A 21332-nucleotide genomic window follows, 5' to 3' on the forward strand; every position below is an offset into this window, starting at 1 on the left:
CCAGCATCCCTCTCTCTTTTACCAGCTCTTAAGAGTAACAGATTACATGTGATGCGATTACAGCCTTGCTGGTTACCGGCTAGTTCTGAGGAAAGAAACCGGACTTTTTTAAACCGGCTATTACTCATCGATCTGTAACTGATTACAGTTTCAAAGTATCCTGCCTATTTCTATCCCTCCCTCCCACCCTCCCCTGAATCGTGCTGCTCCTCAAGTGAGCGTGGGACTGTGATATCTTTTTATGATAAACGAGGGGGAGAAAAAAAAAAAAAAAAAAAAAAATGCAAATGCCTCCCACCGACGCAATGCGAGATAAATCAGAAAACGGAGCGCAGGAAGGAAGGATGGGAGGAAGGAAGGCAGGCAGCAGGGCCGAGCGCTCTCCCCCGAAGCCTCTGCACTGCCAGGCAACCATCCATCATCGCACATTTACGCACACAAACACACCTGCGAAACACTCAAAGGAGTCCAAAAAAGACAAACCCACGCACAGGGCCGTGTCAAAAGATCTAACTAGAATCCTTCCAGTCAGCGCCCTGCGCTGTCTTTACAACAACCAGAAGAATCGCGCTTTGAATGTGATGGATGGGAGTGCAGGCGCGTCAGGGAAGGGCTTTCCTAATGCTGTTTTCTAAATACCAGAGACAATATGAGCTCTGGTGAATGAGGCTCTACTCCCCCCCCCCCCCCCCCCCCACGCAAACTACTTTGTGTTGACAGTGCCTTTCACTGGAGCCTGGGCAGCCCACCATTTATGAGAAAAAAAAAAGGCTGTCTGTTTCCATAGCCCTGCGTCCTCTGGCACCATGCTCTATTGAATCAGTGTTTTCTAATAGTACCGTTTTTTGTTTTTTTTTCTTCACATTTCTCTGCCTCCTGCTGTCCCCCGCTGCACTCTGCACCGTCTCCTCGTTTCGACGCGACGAAACTAATCACGCTTCGACTTCAACTGTGGAAAATGGCTTTCATGTGTATAGTTCCACAGTTACGACGCGTAAAGCACTTTTCTAATAAGGTGTACTTTATAGGAGATTAACGCGTTGTGACGAATGGCTGCAATACTGTTAAAAGCTGGGAAACACAAGATGTTCGTAAGGTCGTTTTCCCGTTTCACTTCTACAGATTTTGGGTATAATTAAATCTGTCCGAGTTCAGTTCCGCTGTATCAATATGAACCTTCCTCGTGACAGGAAGTTGGATCAACCAATCAGACTGTTTGAGGCCTACGGCTGCACGACATGGCGTTGAGAGGTCATCTCTTCTTGACCTGCAATTACTCATTTACTTCAATTAGTGCAAGAAAGCGGGATTTCAGTTTGCAATACTGCACTGCCTCACAAGGATTACGCACTCTTAGGAGACCAAAAGCCCTTATTCGAAAAACACGTCAATGCTATCATTCAAATATAACGTTTTTAAATTGATGTCAGCTATATTGTGTATTATCACAGTTCGTGCTTTGGTTACCTTTCTCGTTGTCGGGCACCAGCGTCTCGATGGGAGGCTCCAGCTCTCCGCTGTCCAGCAGGCAGCACTTCGCCTGAGACAGAAAGAGGCGCAGACCCTGCAGGAGCTGCACAGAGGTCACACGGGACGAGGAAGAGGAGGTGGAAGCCAGGGATTTGAGCACCTCCCTCTGTGCCAGGAGGAAGTCCTGGACCATGCCGCCGAAGATGGAGCGCCTGTCCCTGGACAGCTCCTCCACCAGTCGCGTCAGCCGCTTGTCCGGAGCGAAGAAACAGACGAACGCCTCGCTCATGCGGTGCAGCCCGCCGCGGCCGCCTCGAGAGCGCACGAGCGGCGGCCGCTGGTAGAAGTGAGCCTGGGCTTGGGCCATGCTCTCCGGATCTGAATCCGAGTCGTTGTCCTCGTCCATGCTGCTGAAGGAGCTGCTGCTGTCGAGCTCGGCGAGGGACGGAGCCGGGCGGCGCTCCAGGGCCAGAACCACCACCTCGATGCCTTGCTCCTCCGCCCGGGTGGCCTGCCGGGCCTGTGGGGGCCCCTCCGCGTTTGCAGATGTCTTGATCGGGACAGAAGTGAGTGAGTTTATTTAAAGAAATAAGGAGAACATGCTTAATTTGAGACATTTACGGTTGTTAATATCAGTAGAAAACATGAAAATGCTGCTGTAAAGATGCTTTTCTTCAACATTCTGATACTCACAGTCCCACATAGAAGTGAAGGAACAGTCTGAGAGACAAATAAAGATGTAAACACGTTATTACTTGTGGCACGTAGACAGACATCATGTCCTCTTCATCCGCAGAACCCGGTGATACGGCGGGGGTTCTCCTCAGGACGCCCGCCCCAGGGTGAACTTTTCTCTGCGGGTTGCCGCCGGCCTTCTGCAGCCTCTCTGACCCGCCCGGCAGCTCCAGTGACGAGGGAGGCGAGTAGGAGCCGACCCCCTCCAGGGACAGATTCATGGAGGACTCGGAGAGCCGGAGCCGCATGCTGCGCTTGAAGCGGTGCCGTTTATTGGAGGCACTGTGGTTAATGAGTTGTGGCTGCTGCAGAAAGGAAAAGGGTGTATTCAAAAGGGTGTAAAGTGAAGTGCGAGGCGAACAGTAGTTCCATTAGCAGTCATATAGGAGGATGGATTCAGAGCCGTTGTAATGGCCTACAAGAAATGCGGCTGACTTTCCTTTTAAGGGTTTGAGTCTATGAACCGTGTGTAGTTTAAATTAAGGTAAAATGATAGAAAATCACAATCAGTGGAGTCCTGAAATGGTCTCAGAGAGCTCACGTAATCAGGAAACCTTCGCTACTTACCATGCTGACCTCCAGCTGTAGGAAGAGCGGGTTGATGAAGCAGAGTTTGCCCGGTCTACCCAGGGCCAGACGCAGGTCCTGGGCCACCGACTTCTGGCCCTGGCTGACGCTGGTTGACGCAACCGGGTCCGCCGGTCCGTTTTGGATCTCTGAAGCCGTCGGTATGCTCCAGAATTCTAGTCCAGGGAGAAGAAGAGAGTTTGGATGCCAACGTTTTTTCCCTTACACGTTCAATAACTGTAGATCAATCTGATCTTTTCTAGTTTGTGTGCAGCAGTATTTCACAATCAATGTGGTAATGTTACACATAGAACCGTTATGTGTCTCTCTCTGGCTACTTGACTTCTCATTTTCTCATTTTACTCAAACCATAATCAAACAAAAAAGCAATACAATATGTGCTGTATAATGTTGTCTGACTGGAGCACACTGGTTTTGCAGAACCACGGTGAGAAAGAGTCTTTTGTCTCTGCAGTCCGTGACACATGCTGTGTCTTACTTGTGTCATTTTTTTTTTTTTTTTTTTTTGCCATCTTGAAGTCACACCTCGTTCTCTGCTGGTGCATATTTACCATGTTAAAATAGATGCAAGCTGGCAGTCACTACTGTAGTCACTTAATCCTTGTACTTTTCTTTTTTTTTTTTACATTTGAAATAGTTTGCTGAGGAGAAGCCACTACAGAGCAGCTTCACAGTATCCAAGCAATGCTGCAAGGCGGTAATTTAAAAAGGACGCTTAGCTTTAGTTTGATAGTTTTCTACACAAAGAACATATAAAACTTGAAGCGGTGTTTGTTAGTACGCTCTCTTTTTTGGTAGTTGGTTAGTTGGTGGGTAAAGTGAGTCAACAGGCACACTAGCATCGCTGCGAGGCTAGCATTTACATGCTTTGAGCCAAAAGCTAAACATGCTAACATGCTAGCAGTGTGTTTACTTCACCATCTCTGCTAATTAGCGCTAAACACCGAGGCTGATGGGAGTGTAATTAGCAGACAGATTTTGACCTGCAGATAATGCTAGATGAAAAGTCAAGGAGGGGGTCACCAAAGGCGTTACAGGTCATCCTGAGGAGGGGCATGGGTGAGAGGCCTTCACCGTACCTTGTCCCATGTGTGAGATGGCCTCCAGCTGCCTGTGTGTCGTGGCTTTAGCGATGGCCTCTGGCAGCTGCAGCGGGAAGGGCAACACATCTCTGCAGACGAGGATAAAATGGACACGAAAAGGAAATGAAACCCCAGAGGACGTGTGTGTGTGTGTGTGTGTGTGTGTGTGTGTGTGTGTGTGTGTGTGTGACCGCAAGATGTCCAGAAGGTCTCGGCTGAGTGACATCAGGTGCATTTGCATGGCCAAAAGTATGTGGACGCCCACATCTTCACTCTTCCAGGGAAGGTTTTATACAATATTTTGGGACCCGGCTGAAGAGGTTTGCTTGCCATTCAGCCACGAGAGTATATATAAGTGAGGTTGACCACTGATGTCGGGCAATAAGGTCTGGCCTCCCAGACGATGTTACAGTTCATCGTAAACATTTTGGAAAAGGTCAGGGCCAATCAAAACTGGGAAAACTATTTCTGTGGACCTCGATTGGTTCAGAGGGGCGCTGCCTCTCTGAACTGTTATGTTATTAGGAGTTCCCCTCATTGGAACTAAGGGGGAAACCATGCAAGACAGCCCCCCAGCTGTCCACATGCTTTTTTGGCCATGCTGTGTTTTCCGTTCCCATAATGCATCACCTGCTGATACAGTAGAAGGCCACCAGTCGACACAGGTCAGGGAAGGTGAGCGCGGAGCTCTCCAAGGCGAACGCTGGTTATGGAAGAGACAGAGTGTGACTGACAGCTGTGGAAGGCAGTGGGACACTTGTTTCAAATCTAACAGGAAAACATGGCGGCCGAAAAATAACGCGGAGAACCCCTCGCCTCTTGTCCTTCGCCACTTCACCCGGGGAGTGCGTGAACGGCGCAAAGCACGGAAATGTAGCTGTTGCGTGCGTCGCGGTAGAGGTGGACGACGCACGCTGAGCTAGCTTTGTTTTATACTCACTGGAGTCCTCCTCACAGATGAAGCACTCCTTAACGGAGGAGGCACTTTTGTCCGCCGTCACTCTCAAACACAGCACCTTCCTCTGGCTGGAGCTGCATTTACGCACCAAAAAGGTCTGGAAGCGCCGACAACCACCACCACCACCACCACAGAAACGGGAATAAAGCGCAGGGACGTTAAAAATATATTTTCTTTTTCACAGATTATTCCGTAGGAGGCACAGATGGTGCATATAGCAACGTGATGTACAAAATAATAAGCAAGACATATATATCCCATGAATATTAGGTATCAGAGGAGCTGTGTGTAGCTGTGGACAGAATTAAAACACAATTATAGGCATCTTTGTTAAGATCACACAGAACTGAGGTGAAGCAAATATTCATATTTCCAAAAATGTTGAGCTATTCCTTTCCTATGTCTTTGGTCAGAATGAGCAAAAAGTTTACTTTCACCTTTGGGGGAAATTGAAGCTTAATTAGTTAAATGATTTTCTTTCGATTCTTTTAAATATATCAATGGGTCCCAAATTGTTTTCCTGTACTCCTTTAACTCATAAGGTCCTGTGATTGAAACAACCGACTGGTCCGTACCCCAACCGGCTCCCGAAGCAGGACGTAGAGGGCGGAGTCTTGGTTGAGTGACAGCTGCAGCCACACAGGATGTGTGAGCAGCAGGCGATCCAGGACGCTGAAGACCCGCTGAGAGCCTCGATGGGTGCCGCCCATCTCCTGCATCTGGAACGCAGGATGTACGAGCAGCTCATTAGTTTGAACATCCAATCACAAGATTAGCTTTGCAACGATGTCCACAAGGTCTTTGCCATACATGCAGATTTTCTTTTTTGTACGTTTTCGTCAATGAGTTCGGCCGCAATGAGTAAACTCTATATGACATTTATTATATAAGAGCAGTTTGCACAGATTTTCCTTTAGAGTTGTGCCCAGACCGTGCCCCCTATAGCTGAAGTGAAACCTACGCACTACACGAGTGTACTTATACAGTAAAGAGTTGTGTGTGTGTGTGAATGTGAACACATGTCACCAGCGCTACATTGTGCCTTTATTACTTAGATCAATATCCAATCTATTGGCAAGAATCCAACATGGTCCATCCCTACTCATACCCCTCTCTATCCATGTTTCCTGCGTTTCTGAAATCCAAACAGATGGCGACTGCATTACCATGAATCTGATTAGGATCTGCAATTTTAGTTTTTAATTTCCGATCCTTCTTTAGGATATTTCAAGCCTTCAGTAGATGTCTGTAGTGGAGAGATATCAGGTGGTGAGTGAGAGATCGTCATCTTAACCTCTCAGCTAAGCTTCACCTGCAGTCTGAAAGTGACGTTAAGTCATCCTTCACCAAAACGCACCTTTACAGTCATTCAGTTTGAGGGGGGTTATGCTCTGTGGGGGAGGAGGGAGAGCTGATTGTTCATTGTTCATGTATGATAAGATATTTTTCTGTGTTTGGATGAGTTGTTTCATTTATTTATCTTTTTGAATTGATGATGTGACAGTGATCTGGTGTCTCCTGGATGAATAAAAGGAATTTAAACCTCTCCCTCTCTCTCTCCTTCTGTCTGTCTGTCTCTCTGTCTCTGTCTCTCTCCCTCTCTCTCTCCTTCTGTCTGTCTGTCTCTCTGTCTCTGTCTCTCTCCCTCTCTCTCTCCTTCTGTCTGTCTGTCTCTCTGTCTCTGTCTCTCTCCCTCTCTCTCTCCTTCTCTCCTTCTCTCCTTCTCTCTTCTCTCACTGTCTCTCTCTCTCTCTCCCTCTCTCTGTCTGTCTGTCTCTCTCCTCTCTTCTCTCTCTCTCTCTCTCTCTCTCTCTCTCTTTCTCTCTCTGTCTGTCTGTCTGTCTGTCTGTCTGTCTGTCTGTCTGTCTCTCTCCCTCTCCTTCTCTCTCTCCTTCTCTCCTTGTCTCTCTTTCACTCTCTCCCCTCCCTCTGTCCATCCCTCTCTCTCCATCCCTCTCTCTCTCTCTCTCTCTCTCCATTTCTCCCTCCCTCCCTCCTCTCTCTCCCTCTCTCTCAGATGGGCTTGCTGCTGGATGTCACACTGTGTGGGTTGCCGGCGAACGCTTGTGAGCGTAGCAGCAGATGGTTGCCATAGCAACATGGGCCTACACATCCTACCAGGCATTCCCACTCAGTGAAAACACCCGACACACACACACTCACACACACACACACACACACACACACACACACACACACACACACCATCTTAAAAAGGTGACAGGTTTTTTCCGGGTACAAAGGTGTTTTATATGAGCTTCTTTTTCTTTCAAATATGAAAATGAATAAATAATGAAAGTGATGGCGTTCATAATCAGTATTTTGCTTCCTCCCTCACATCAGAGCACCAAAGTAAATGTATGAGCAATGACTGAAGTCAGATGCCTGTTTCAGTAATATTAGAGGAAGCATTTGAATATTGTTTTCATTCAATAACACATTTGAATTTTTCCCATAATTTTTTTCATCACCTCCTGCAAACTTATTACGTAACTCTCCCCCCCCCCCCCCTCCCAGGGAAACCGGTTATCTGTGAGCCAATCAGCATTCTGCAGGCCCATTAGCGGTTAGCGGTAAATAGCATTAGAGGGGTTAGGGATCGAGTACAGCAGACATCAATCAAAGGAGAAGGGTCGCTGTTATGTCATAACCACAGGTTTGTTCGGGCTTTAGAGGAAAACTCTTGCAGAACTTTTTTAATTCTGTTTGAAAAAAAAAACAGAAAAACTGACAGTTCGCTAAACCCTAAAAGAGCAGCTGTCCAATTATAGTTTAGCAACTGTGACAGGACCAAAAATATAAGAGATGATATGTCAGGAATGGATTCAATAGTGAGTTAGTCTGTCACTGTGTTGCTTGAACAAGTCTGTTTTGTCTGTGATAAGCAACCAAAACCATTCAAATATTATGGTAGAAGAAATACAACATGTATTTATAATGTAGTACTACGATACTTAGATTAACTAGCTGAAAACCATATGTGTTAGTTAACTAATAAGAGTAATTAACAGACTATGCAGTTGTACATCAGCTTAATAATGAACATGTGACATGTACTGTATACATGTTGCGTGTGTGTTGTAGTGTAGTGTGTGTGTGTGTGTGTGTGTGTGTGTGTGTGTGTGTGTGTGTGTGCAGTACTAAGAAAACTGTCGAATGCAAATAAATAAAGCATTAATCTGCCAAAGACTCACTTCAGACTTTTCCTCCCTTCAAAACACTTCAGTGCAAGTCAACAAGCATCATCATCTTCATATTAGGAGTCAAATATTTTTTGGTTATTTCAAGGTGTGCTTTAAAAAAAAGAAAAAAGAAAAAGAAGAAGCTGTGAGTGTGAGTGTGAGTGTGGGCCTGCAGGGTCACCTCATTGTGTATCTGGAGCCAACCACCACGCACATCCACAGTCCGATGACCCAACACACACACACACACACACACACACACACACACACACACACACACACACACACACACACACACAACCATACAAGGCTGTAAGACGCGCTGAGAGAGAGCGAGAGAAAAAACAGAGAGCAAGACCCTTGTGTTTTGCTAGCCATTTGCAGGTCCGCCTTACATAAAATGCAACGCTGCCCACACACACACACACACACACACACACACACACACACACACACACACACACACACACACACAGAAGGACTTATGTAATTCCCTCAGAGAAGGAGAGCCACACAGAGAGAGAGAGAGAGAAACAGATAAAAGACAACATGATGAAAAGAGCAGAGAAAAGCCCGGACTGAAAATTAAAGCTGGGTAAGGAAATCACAACTCCAGCGCTCAATGCCTGCAGCGCTGAAGTTCAAGCTGGCAGACTGGAAGTGTAATAAGCAGAAAGGAGACGCGCTCTGTATATCTAACTAGGTGTTTTTTGCACCTGAGGGGCGGCAGCGACCCAGCAGGAAAGACCAGAGAGTCTGATGCTTGCTGAGGACTGACAAGTAGATGAAAAGACGGTTAGGGCAAGACTTGTCTGAAGGAGGATGAAGGGAGTAGAGGAAGAGGGAAAAGGAGCCCAGCAGTGAGAATCAGTGGGGAGATGTAGAGGAAAGTGGAGTAGAGGAACCCCCCCCCCCCCCCCCCCCCCCCCTACATTACACTGCCTCTTCTGGGAGGCGTGCTCAGCAGAGGGGGGAATTGACTCGTACAGGGCAGATCTGGAGTTTCTGGTGCACCAAAAAAACAAACCAGCAGGCTGCTAAATGGACACTTTGGATCAGATCTCATTGTGCAAACGTTGACTGACTGCTACAGAGAACCTGACTATAGTTTACACCTTTTTTTGTTGTTGTTGTTGTTGTTGTTGTGCAGAAAGAGATGAGAGATTTGGAAAAAGAGATGCAAAACATGGACAGAAGGACGGACCGACGTGGCGGCTGAGCGAGCGATGACGGATGGACGGAGTGACTCAAACGCTCACAGAATACAATTTGGTTTTTGTTTTTTTTTACAGCAGATCTGAGAAAAACAGAGCAGGTGCTATATAGGTATCGGTGTTGAATTGCATTTTCCTGTACATGTTCAAGGTGTTGGAAAAGGATTCGCGCCGCCTGAGAAGAAGAAAACATCACCAGACGTCACTCATCGCACCAAAGTGTCACGCATCTGTTCATCCGATATATACCTTTTCATTTCAGAGAGAGTAGAAAGGATAGAAGACCCCCAAAAAAAAGGGGGCATGAGTTGAAGTTAAATGGACCTGGATGAGGCTAAAGAGGAGGAAGACAAAAACACAAGGATTTTGGGAGAACAGTGTAGGATGAAGGAGATCAGTGACAGCGAGCAGCTGCTCACCGGGAAGCTCAGTCTGGTGCAGATGGACGGCATCGTGGCGTACAGATCGGTCCACCTCCAGACCAGTGCCCCATCTGGTTACAGAGAAGCACAGCGGCACCCCCCCCCCCCCCCCAAAAGGGATCATGGGATCAATGGTTTCAACCTAATTAGAAAACTCTCAACACGTCGCGGTGAAGGAAGTGGAGTGGAGGGTTTCTGTCAGTGGACACATTTTTGTCATCGCGATAGCGTTGCAACCGTGAGAGATGCAGTCAAACTTCCCAGGTGTCCAGCTGAGCTCATAATGAAGTTTGAAGGTATAGGCGTGGTCCGAGTAGGAGGGTCTGAATTCGAGAAGGGGCGTGGCCTGATTTGGCGTTTTCGGCTGGGGATATTTTTTTTGTATTTTAACTTATTTACACGCTTATTCAAATGCTCCTTTTTTTCCCTTTAAGGTGGTGGATGAGAACGTTTCAAAGTGCTCACATATTTCATCGTTTCATTCCATTTTTTGACGCATACTACAAGACTTTAGTTCAGAGATACACAGCTTGTTATTCACTTAAAGGGGAATGAATACCAGCTTGTAGAAATGAAAAAAACTTGCCAGAGATAGGATAATCTTACTTTGACAAAAAAAAAATACATATATATATACCTGTAGCTAAAGTTACACTGCAATGGACAACTTCCTGCCTGAGAGGTAAAAAATATATATATTTAAGGAACATGGAATTCTTCTGATAGTCCCTTTAAGGAATAATTTAAGATTTTCACTTTGCCTTGGATCTGCCTTCTACTCCGGTCAGGGATTTTCTACATTTCCCAGAATTACTTTCAGCAGCCTCCACATGCACATGAGCTTGTCTTAAGTATTCTGTGTAGGTGGTTGCAGCCATAATGACAACGGGGGTCCCAGTGAAGAAAGGCCGGCCGTTACACTTAACACGACGAGAAACGATGCTGCCCATGTCTACGGTTCCCACAAACTCAATTTCCGGGCCGAGCGATACATCATCTGCACCGCTCATTACGTTTCTCCAGTTATCCGCAGCAACACAAAACAGAACCAAATAAGTGGAGACAGTTGCAGAAGGCTCCTGAGACAGGAAGGATGAGGAGGAAACCGAATCCTCCAACCCCCCCCCCCTCGACACCGAGCCGATGCAGCACACACACACACACACACACACACACACACACACACACACACGCCGTCTCCGGCCTTTGCTTCGTCACCCAAGATGCAACACGAGAGTCTTCGCAACGTTTTTCCTCCACGAATGTGACCTCCAGCCAGCAGACATGCGATGAAAACAGACTGCCACGCCGTGCACTTCTGCTCCTCGTCACATCCTACATACGCTATTTCCATCTGGAGATTTTTGACGAGCACCGCAAATTCACACTTTTCTTATTTATTATTTTATTTTGATATTCTTATAAGCTTTCGTTTGTGTTGGAAATGTGCGTCTCTCTGTGTCACGATATCTGGATATACGGTTCCATCACAATATGATATTGAGAGAAGATAAACTGTCGTATTGATTTATCGCTCAGCCCTTATATATATATATAAGTATATTCTGAATTTTTTTAAAGTTTCATAGCTCTTGCGCATCAACATGATGCAGTAATCCTTTCATCCCACCATGATATACTGTAATACTTGTTTACGACAGGTTTTACTTTACCGCCAGTGTGTATTTCCCTTATTTTACTTTTGCGGCTGCAAACTGAAGGAAATGACTCAGTAAATATTCAAACACTTTCACCTCTAATCACTCCTATTTCTTCCAAAATGTTGTCTTTTCCTTCATGATTTTACATTATTATTTTCTGCAGAGTTCAGCAGAATTGTGCGTATGTATCGTATTTGAAGCTCCCATTTACAACGCTTGACACTCTTGTGAGCAAGCAGCAACTTCTAGGGCCGCAGGGTGGGAAGGGAAAATATGCGCTGACATTGTTAAATATTGTGATAATGGCATTACTGACGCTGCTTTTAGTACACTTCCAAAATGCGACACATTCCTTGGTGCTTAAAAACATTAAAGGAACTAAAAAAAAAAAGGACAGTTACATTTTAAAGTGCAGTTTTCTGCTTTCATTTAACGACAAAAAACCCCTGAGTGCCACATCGCAGTCTTTTATTGCACAATTTGACATCGCGACGGCATTAAAAACATTAGATTTGTGCGTAGCTGGTGACTTCCTGTGGTTATGTTGTCGCTGTGCGTTGACAGGCAACCGGCAGAGATGACACTCGACACGGGGCTGATGGGTAAACCGTACGCTCTCTAAATCCTACAGGTTGATGGATGCCGTCTTTAACCTCATGAAGCGACGCTCTCTGACACAGTAACAGTTGACCACACATTAAGTGGTTGTTTCCTCACAAACGAGCTTCGTCTTAAACGCATCAAGTCAACGCCTGCGTACTTATTGTTCATCTCTGTTCGTCGCGTTTGACGCCAAAGCCACAAGCGTCAGACTGTAGACCTCTCATTCTGCAGAAAGAGTGACCATGACGTTGGCTAAGTATAGCCAGCAGCCCATCAGTGCATGCGTGGGATGACTAATGGAACAACATAATTGCAGTGGGCTATAAGTATCCACAGGGGGCAACAGTGGGCACAGGGGCCTGCTGACTGATGACAGGTGTCCGTTTTGATGCCTGCTGCAAAAAAGCGCCGGAGCGATGGCACTCCGGGCTGGTGACAAGGAAGTGAGAGCAGTGTGTTTCTGAGTGTGTGTGTGTGTGTGTGTGTGTGTGTGTGTGTGTGTGTGTGACAAAGTTGTACAAAGGCACTAGTGTGTGAGTCAGAAGTAACACTGGGACTGCAGGAGAGAAGATGGCCTGTTAGCATAACTGTGAATATTCATAATTTTAGAAGCATATCAGTTTACTGGTGGGGCGATTCAGAAGGGGCATTGTCACAAATAGTTCTGTCAGACCAGGGGTGTGTGTGTGTGTGTGTGTGTGTGTGTGTGTGTGTAAAAGACACAGAGAGAAGCTAACCATAGCTAACCATCATGATGTCATAATATCTTTTCAATGTCACCGGTTCGAATCTAGTGGCTAGGGACCTTTGTTGCATGTCATCCTCTCTCTCTCTCTCTCTCTCTCTCTCTCTCTCTCTCTTTATCGCTCTCTCTCTCTCTCTCTCTCTCTCTCTCTCTCTCTCTCTCTCTCTCTATCTCTTTATCTCTCTCTCTCTCTCTCTCTCTCTCTCTATCTCTCTCTCTCTCTCTCTCTCTCTCTCTCTCTCTCTCTCTCTCTCTCTCTCTCTCTATCTCTTTATCTCTCTCTCTATCTCTTTATCTCTTTCTCTCGCTCTCTCTCTCTTTATCTCTCTCTGTCTCTCTCTCTCTTTATCTCTCTTTGTCTCTCTCTCACTCTCTCTCTCTCTCTCTCCCTCTCTCTCTGTCTCTCTCTCTTTTACAAAAAGAAGTAGAATACTATGATAAAATCATATCGTCTGGATGTGATTTAGGGGACATTTAATCAGCATTTGTATTGAGTTATCACACAGGCCTATACCCTCAGTTCATCTCATATTATTCGTACTTGGCTTCACTCCCTTTACATCTCTTTTGACTTTAAAAACTTGATATGATTTTTCATTATAAATTTCCTATTTCCTATGTATGACACTCATCTTCTGCAGTACTTGTTTTTTTCGTCATGCACCAACGTGCCAAGACAAATTATTTGTGTGAAAACCTACTTGGCGATTAGCCTGTTTCTCATTCTTTTGAAATTTTTTCTATTTTAGTTTTACATTGGAATGAAATTACAGTATAATTTATACATTTCTCTATTGTGGCGAAACCTGGTGGTACTATCCACATTTTGACAACAGGAATGTTCTCTTTTTCTGTCAACAAAAGCTCCTGCGTTTAGAATAATGTGAAAGATGCTATTATCACATAAACATGTTGCTACAATCAATATTTGTGTGTTTTAACAATGGATCAAATAGCTAAAGTTACGTGAATGAAGAAAGTAACCAACAGAGAATTATCATCTGACCGTTAACGTTAGCTAGCTCATCTCTTCACGATGTTTTAGCATCTTTTAACGTTGCTCCATAACTGCTAAGGAAGTGCTAGCTAACGCGTTAGCCGTATCAACGCTATGTTGTGTTTACAGCTCGTTTCTGCTGCCCCCACGTGGCCATAATCAGGTAATGCAGGTAATACAACGCATACAAGTTCTTATATGAAGGAAACTACCGCTAGGCCCATCAAATATATATCACGTTTGATATGGTCAATTTATTTTATTTTACTGGGCCATTAAAACAGTTTAAATACTGAGTTAGTACTAAAACAGGTTCAATTAAAATGGTAAACAATATTAGAATTACTTACATTTGTATTTGTAATGGTCAAGGTATTTTCAACTAAGCTGTCCAGCCTTAAAAAGAGGTCTAATCAGCGACTTAAGTGGAAACACCTGTGGGGGCGATAAAGATGCATAATAACCATGTTTTCAAAAAAGTTTTACTTGATGTGTGTTTTGTTCCTTTAACTAACTAATAACTTGTGAATATTTATCACAGTGTCCTGTTTTTCTCACCTTGTTTTTGAGCTTTTTTTTTTTTGTATTATTTTGTACGAAGGCTTCACTTGGCTTGCGGCGCCACATCCGTTCATCTGAACAGGTCATCCAATCTAGCATTGAGCTCTGAAATTTGTTCTCACAATAAGCCGGGGGAAACTCGCCAGACTAACTAAGTCTAGTTCCGATCCATCCACTCGTCTACCTGTGAAAAAACTCAAAACTAAGAAGAACTTTTTCCAAGATGCTGTCACTTGATACTGTCACTTCTCAAAAGACAAAACAACTGCAATAGTCTCACCATGCTGTCAGAGTTTTCACACTTATTTCAATAAAAACAAGAATGCATACCAGCCTCAAGTGTTCGGGAAAACAATCCCAGTTTTGAGGAAAAAAAAACAACCTGAGAAAATAATTCTTAGTGCTGAAAGCTTAGAAATAATTAATTCATGCACTTTAAAAAGTTCTTTTTTAACGTCACACATCCGTCTGCTTTGACCTGCAGATGTCTGCGTGATTCACGGTGTGACGAACGACGGGGTCGGCAATGAGGGGCACTTCACACAAAATGATATTTTTGTGAAGGACTGTTAGGTAATGTCAGAGGTTTTCCTTACGCGAGTGTGAATAATACCAGGTTTTAAAGTTTTGTTGGGGGATGTTTTCAGTAGCTATTTGACATAATCAGTGGCAGGTGTCCAAGACATTGTGTTGGTTTCCACTTTAACTGCCTTTCGAGGTCTAGTTTAATAAGATCATGGGTTTATTTCCTCTATATCAGGGAAGATCACCTAAAAATGAGAGATAAACCAACAAAAAACATGGAAGGAAATGGGTAAACAGACACGTGTTTTTGCATTTTCAGGTGTAGCTACTCTTATTCTGCTCATGAGACTTTGGCCATTCTGTGTATCTTTCTAACCGGCATAACATTCTGAACTTATTCCATGTTCCACGCCTCTCATGGCTGCTGCAGCGTAGTCTTGACAATGACAATGAGGGATCACTTTCATCCTCCATTTTCAGACTGTGTTAGAGTGACCACAAGAGGACAAAAGCCTGCATTAATACCGGACTCTCTCTGAAGCGGGAGGGGTTGCCGAGTCACACCTCTTCCTTTTCAAGCTCTGCCCATTTCTCACATCTTCTCAGGGAGGGATCGTCTGACTCCAATCGCAACGTCTACGTCGGAGCGTTCGTCCACCAGGAAAATATGAAAATAAGCCTCAGGTGGAGAAACACACCTCCACGAAACAAGCGTTTGAAATGAATTTGGACAACGTAGACGCACTGGAAATGAGTAGTCTTCTGTATGTGTAGCAGTGATGTGGTGTCTCATCTGTGGTGAAGTTTAGTTGTGGGATGTTTTACATTTACTCTCTCTGCGGTGGTCAGATGTGTGTTTAGGGATGGTGTGGAATGCAAAAAAATCAAAAGTGAGATTTGCTTTATTTTACACTTCCTTTAACTTCACGCCAACTTCCTGGAAGATATGTGACTTTTAATAAGTAGGATATTTTTCATTTAACTTTTATTCTCACAGGTTGGTCCGATGAGAGCACAGGACAATGAAAGCAAAGGCAAATAATGTAATACTTGGAAAAATACAACTTAAAAGACTAAATGGAGGATATTCTGAACACAACAACATGGCGTAAAAGGCCCTTTAACCTTAAACTTGATGTAGTTTGGTTAATTATAAGGAGAATGTGAAATGTAGTGTGTTTGGGTTTCTGTGAAGAATTTAAAGTTAAAAAGCAATGTTAGTGTGTTTAATAATCACTCCTAGTGGTGGATATAATGTTATAACATGTTTGTTTGGAAAAGTGTTAAATCATAAAAGTATAATCATTCTATGTATCAAACTATAAAATACAGTTACTGAATGTTTTGAGGGAAAGAGAGAGACCTTTGAGACGGGCTTTTCAGATCCGAAAACAACTGTATGATAATGTGATGAGTTTGGTGAGCTGACTTCAGGAATGTGGGGTGTTAACAGTGGGGGAAGGAGATGTATTGATCAAACAGAGCTGTAGAGGAAGACAGCCCTAAGAAAACATGGGGGTCGGGTAAACGCAGTTTTATGAGGAGGAGGACAGGTCGGACCAGAGGACACTATTCAGACATTATGCGGATCACTTAGACCAATGGAGAGCATTGTCCGAGGACAGGAGGAGACAATCAGATTCCAGCCAATCACAAAGCTGATAATGGACTTTTGAAAGTAAACTACTGACTTTTGGGTATAAAAACATTGTTCGGAGAGATCTTGTTCAGTTCTTGTCGATCCTCTTTACTGTGAACTAGCGTTTGTAGGCCGGTAGGGGGGGAGAGTCTTTGAACTCGGTTTCGCGATTCCTTACTGTCGACAGTGTAATTCAGTTTGTAATTGTCTTTTTAGCATTTGTGAATTATAAATACTTTTTCATTGTAAGCCGGATCCAGCTGATTTTTCTTAGCGTGACTTCGTTGCTCAAACAACAACGAAAGAGCGAGAGGTCCGCGGCCTCCTGCGAGCAGAGGTCTCACTCCATTACATTTCACAAGCAGCAACAGTTCTTTAACTGACTGAGGGTCCACTTGGTACCTTAATGTGCTTCCCAGTTGCTTATCTGTAATTCACAAAACACACTGAAAACCTGACTGCCTGTCGAAACTGTTCTCTCTTAAAAACTCTATAATGAGAAAGTATTTTCTACTGGGAACAATTTTCCATTTCTACCAAAATTACATAACGTGTTTCCAGGAAATGCTTCAAGACTACATATTAGGAAATGATTGGTAAAAAAAAAAGCCCTGGAAATTAGGCAATGAGCCCTTGTAATATAGTGTTACCCCATTGAAATATGAATTAAAATATTTTAGATGAGTTGAGAGTGCTTTTATGCTATTACTTTATATGATATCTTATAATTAGATGATGTAACATTAATAATAGAATCCACAGATTCATAAAAAGTGCGTTCATCTGAAGTGAAAAACAACTGAAACACTTCCCAGTTATGAGTTTTTCTCGGGTGCCAGCTATCATTTTGCACGAGGTAGAGCTGCCAGGGTTCTTTTTTGTTTTCTTCTCCAAAATGGTGGCCAACTGTTTCAGAACTAATTTTCCATCTCTGGATCCTGTGTGTTGTGTTGCACGACGACGACGACGATGATGATGATGGTGGTGATGATGATGATGATGATGACACAGTTCATGGGCAGTGTTGGGGGAAGCCTGCCACACACACACACACACACACACACACACACACACACATGAGTCAGGTCACTGTAACGTGTCTGTCTGCGCACCACTTTCAGCGCACAAGAGGACAGAGTGCTCCGCGGAGGAGACTGAACTCTGTCCAGCAGCTCTGAGCGTCATGCTCGGGCTCACTGCGATCACACCCCTCCTACACAACACAGGGCCGAGCGCAGCCCCCCCCCTACACACACACACACACACACACACACACACACACACACACACACACACACACTAATGCCCACACACATGCCATACCACATTGGAAAATGCGAGGACTTTTAAAGCATGCAGTCATGCTTAGGGACTCATCTGCATTAGAACCCCCCCCCCCCCAACAAAAAAATAATAATCTGCATGTTAAGTCACAAAAACGCCACTTACAGGAATGTGCCTCTCCGGTTTTAACGAGCACAACAACAGCGAGGAAGTGGGAACATCGCATCCACTCCCACGCGGGCAGGATGGCACTTCAGTTTTAAAGTTATGTAACAGTCCGATGGTGTGAGATTACATTCACTTTGCCCTCAGAGGGGAGACAAGAGATCAAGACACTCCAAAAAAAATAAATATATATATATATATATATATATAATAGGAGAGAGTCTGAGTGGGCTAATTGAAACACGGGCTCTGGCGGTGCGGCTCGGACAGAACACGGGTGCATCTATGATTAATTGTGATTGATTCACATCTAAAGCTGCAAAGAAAAAGCAGCATATTTCAGTTGGAAAGTGTCTCTCTCTCTCTCTCGTGGGTGCTGGATTCAGGTTCAGACATCTGCTCGCTGCAGGGAACTGAACTTCTGCACGAGCGTAAAGAATCAAACTTTAATAAGGCTTTTGTCTCTGCATGGACAGATGATTCCAAAAAAAAAAAGGCATCTAGATTTAAAAGAAAGCCACGTATTGAGAAAAAAAAACAACAGCTCCTTCCCCAACCTGAGCATAAACCTGCAGCACACGTCGTGTCTCCAACAGTCTGGAGCGACTCGAAAAACCCTCATTTATCCTTTCTGAAGGCTGAAAAGCTCTCTAATAATTAAACCAAGTCATTATTTTGGGCTGTGCGACACCACCGCCATGTATATATATATACAGACATACACACCCCAGCAACGATTCTCCCCCCTCTGATCACTAATTGATTAATTGGCAGCGCTCGAGGGTTCGTATGCATGAATCACTCGAGCAGCATTGTTTACCAAGACGTCCCCTGTCGACCGGAAACCACGTTAAACAACACACGCCAACGCGCTTTGAACTTGAGAATTGAGAAGAGACCTTCAAAGGGAGGAGAACACATTAATACGGATGCTGCAGCCTGCAGCCAGGCTGCATGTGCCAACTCTCCAGGAACTCCCGGAGTCTATTTTTTAAGCATGACAACCACCCGCACTCTGTCTCCCTCATCTCTCTCTCTCTCTCTCTCTCTCCTTCTTTTTTTTTTTCCTGATTCTAACGCAAATTCCGCTCTCAATAATAACTTACCTTCTCTCTGAAGGTGGGAACAGGTGCTGCGCGGCGCTGTGCGTGGTCTGCTGCCTAATTAGGCGTCCGAGGGAGAGTTTTTTTAATGGTTATGTATGAAGAAACGGTGCCGAGCCGCGGAGTCCGAGCACCATGCTGTGGGAACATCGAGCTTGTCAAGAAAATGCGCACAACGCTGGTGACAAGGCGGAGGAGCGCATTTTTAATTCTGTCTGAGCATCTGAAGTGATACACAGTCACAGCAGACACACTGAGTGTGTGTGAGTGTGTGTGTGTGTGAGTGTGAGAGTGTGTGTACCCCCCCACCACCTCCCGCCTCCCTGACTCTGACACACACATACACATACACACACACACACACACACACACACACACACACACACACACACACACACACACACACACATACACCAGATCATAAAAAAAAGATATATATCATTTTGACAGGACCACTTTTGTCTTAATACTAATACAAAATAATAATAATAATAAAAGAGGGTGTTTCCGGTTTATCAATCCTGCGAGAAGCAATAGTATATTGATAAAGTATAAAAACTCCATAAATAGTAACTCTAACAAAATGAAGATGATGACAAATAAATATTTTTAACAAATACAGCATTTTAATATCACAAAAAACTCCTAACATCAACAGTTTGAACACGATAAAGATGACATAAAAATGTGTTTTAATGCCACTAAAAACTCATCTTCGTCCCATTGTGTCCACATATCCTCCATTACATAAAACACGTGTACGGACTACAGCTCTGTCCGGGAGGGAGAACACAGCTAAGGGTCTTAAAATGCTAATTGAATCATTATGTATCCATCTGGTGAGGCATGTTAATTATAAATATCCCAATCCTCTCACACTTTGACCATGAAATAAGCTGTTAAACGCGTCACGTAACCGGAACTGGACTTTGACGCACGCTTTTTTTTCTTTTTTTTTTATTAATTTTTTTTGTGAGAGCTATTTCTGGACTGCTGCATCCATCATTTTTTTATTTTATTTTCTTTTTACAGGTGAGGATTTGTGGTTCCGCTTCTGCCCGCTGGAGGGCGCCACAGGCCGCGAATAACTCCACGAGACCCAGAACAAGAGTCAATATACAGCACTACAGGTTTTTAACGGGGGAAGGTTGAGGAGCTGTGTGTGATTTTTGAATAAACTTTATTTTCGAGGTCTCACATCACAAAACTGAACTCCAGAAAAAAATGTCAAACAGAAGAAACAAAAACACATTAATACACACAAAAATACTAACTCTGTCTCCGAGAAATTAGGTTTGTATACTAGTTTTAAGTATACAAGTAAGTAAGTAATAACAACCATTCTGCTACAGTCTGGTTTAGTTGTATTACGTCATTCTCCCTGAATGATCACATCCTTTTCGCATCATATACGGACAAACAAACGGAGGACACAACATATTTGTGTGTAGCTTCTTTTGTCTTCCAACAAAGGGCACTCTTAATGCTTACAGTGATATTTTTGGACACCGGTGCTCTTTAACTGTGCGTCAAACCCTTTCCTGCTTCAAAGGAACAACGCAGCAAACACAAACAGAGGGGGTTTCCCAGAATACCACTGGTCTTCTGCTATGGTAAGTGAGTAAGAATGTTAAGTAAGAGTTTCCTGAAGTCGTCGTCTTAAATCCCGTGGATGTCAGCGTGAGCTCAGACTTAAACTCCTATAAATCGACATAAAGTTTAATGCGCCTACTTACACGCGTTCCTCACGAGTTGTTGTTGTTTTTTTAGTCCGATTGCAGTGTTTGTTGGCGCTCTGCCAGCTCCAGATGTCGTTTGGCGTCTGGCGGTGGATCATTATTGTCTGGGCCGCTGCCGTGCATCTTATGAGCACAATCGCTCCTCTTTCATTCAATCGGGTGAGCTGTTGTGTGTGTTTTTTGTTGTTTTTTTTGGTTCCCAGAAAGCCTCGTGTTCTTGGCATTTTCATGCCTCTCTGGACTCATCCTTGCAGATGAGTGTAACTGTGAAATGCTGCCATTTTGGAAAGGATGACAATGACACTTACAAACCGAGGGCCACTGAGTGACTGACTGAGTGTTTTGAATGTTTTCCTCCATAATTCTGCAGCAGATCTCTGCTCTGTGTTCTTCCCTTGGTTTGGTCACAGAACCCTGATATTAACATTTGTTTGAACACTTCGAGCTGAAGCCAAGAATTTACTGAACAAACGCCGATGTCACGAGTCAAACAGAAAGTCTTTTTATATATTTAATCCATTCAATAACAGCTCAATTATAGTTCTGTTTAAAGGGCCAGTGTGTAGCATTTTAAAGGAATCAATTAGCAGAAATGGAATATCATATTCACCACTGTGTTTTCATTAGTGAATCATTGTGTTTTAATTAGCGTAGAATGA

At 44.1% G+C, this 21332-nt stretch overlaps 1 protein-coding gene across 2 annotated transcripts in view; it reads right to left on the reverse strand.

Moving 5' to 3' along the window:
- rin1b (Ras and Rab interactor 1b) overlaps positions 1–19262 on the reverse strand; it is a 28022-nt gene extending 8760 nt beyond the window's left edge. The window contains exons 1-8 of one of the 2 annotated variants that reach the window (XM_068728324.1): positions 18938–19262; positions 5409–5552; positions 4816–4930; positions 4506–4578; positions 3873–3964; positions 2773–2948; positions 2226–2510; positions 1468–2020 (exon numbers count right to left, since the gene is read on the reverse strand). In XM_068728324.1, the coding sequence (XP_068584425.1) occupies positions 1468–2020; positions 2226–2510; positions 2773–2948; positions 3873–3964; positions 4506–4578; positions 4816–4930; positions 5409–5552 (1438 nt within the window). In that variant the 5' untranslated portion in view covers positions 18938–19262. Of the gene's footprint in view, positions 1–1467; positions 2021–2225; positions 2511–2772; positions 2949–3872; positions 3965–4505; positions 4579–4815; positions 4931–5408; positions 6732–18937 lie in introns of those variants that run through there. The other variant, XM_068728325.1, reaches the window with a different exon arrangement.
- Positions 19263–21332: the final 2070 nt, after the last annotated feature.

This window comes from Cebidichthys violaceus, unplaced genomic scaffold (assembly GCF_023349555.1).
Source record: "Cebidichthys violaceus isolate CVI_PGR_0920_01 unplaced genomic scaffold, fCebVio1.0.p SCAF_41, whole genome shotgun sequence".
Taxonomy (NCBI): Eukaryota; Metazoa; Chordata; class Actinopteri; order Perciformes; family Stichaeidae; genus Cebidichthys; species Cebidichthys violaceus.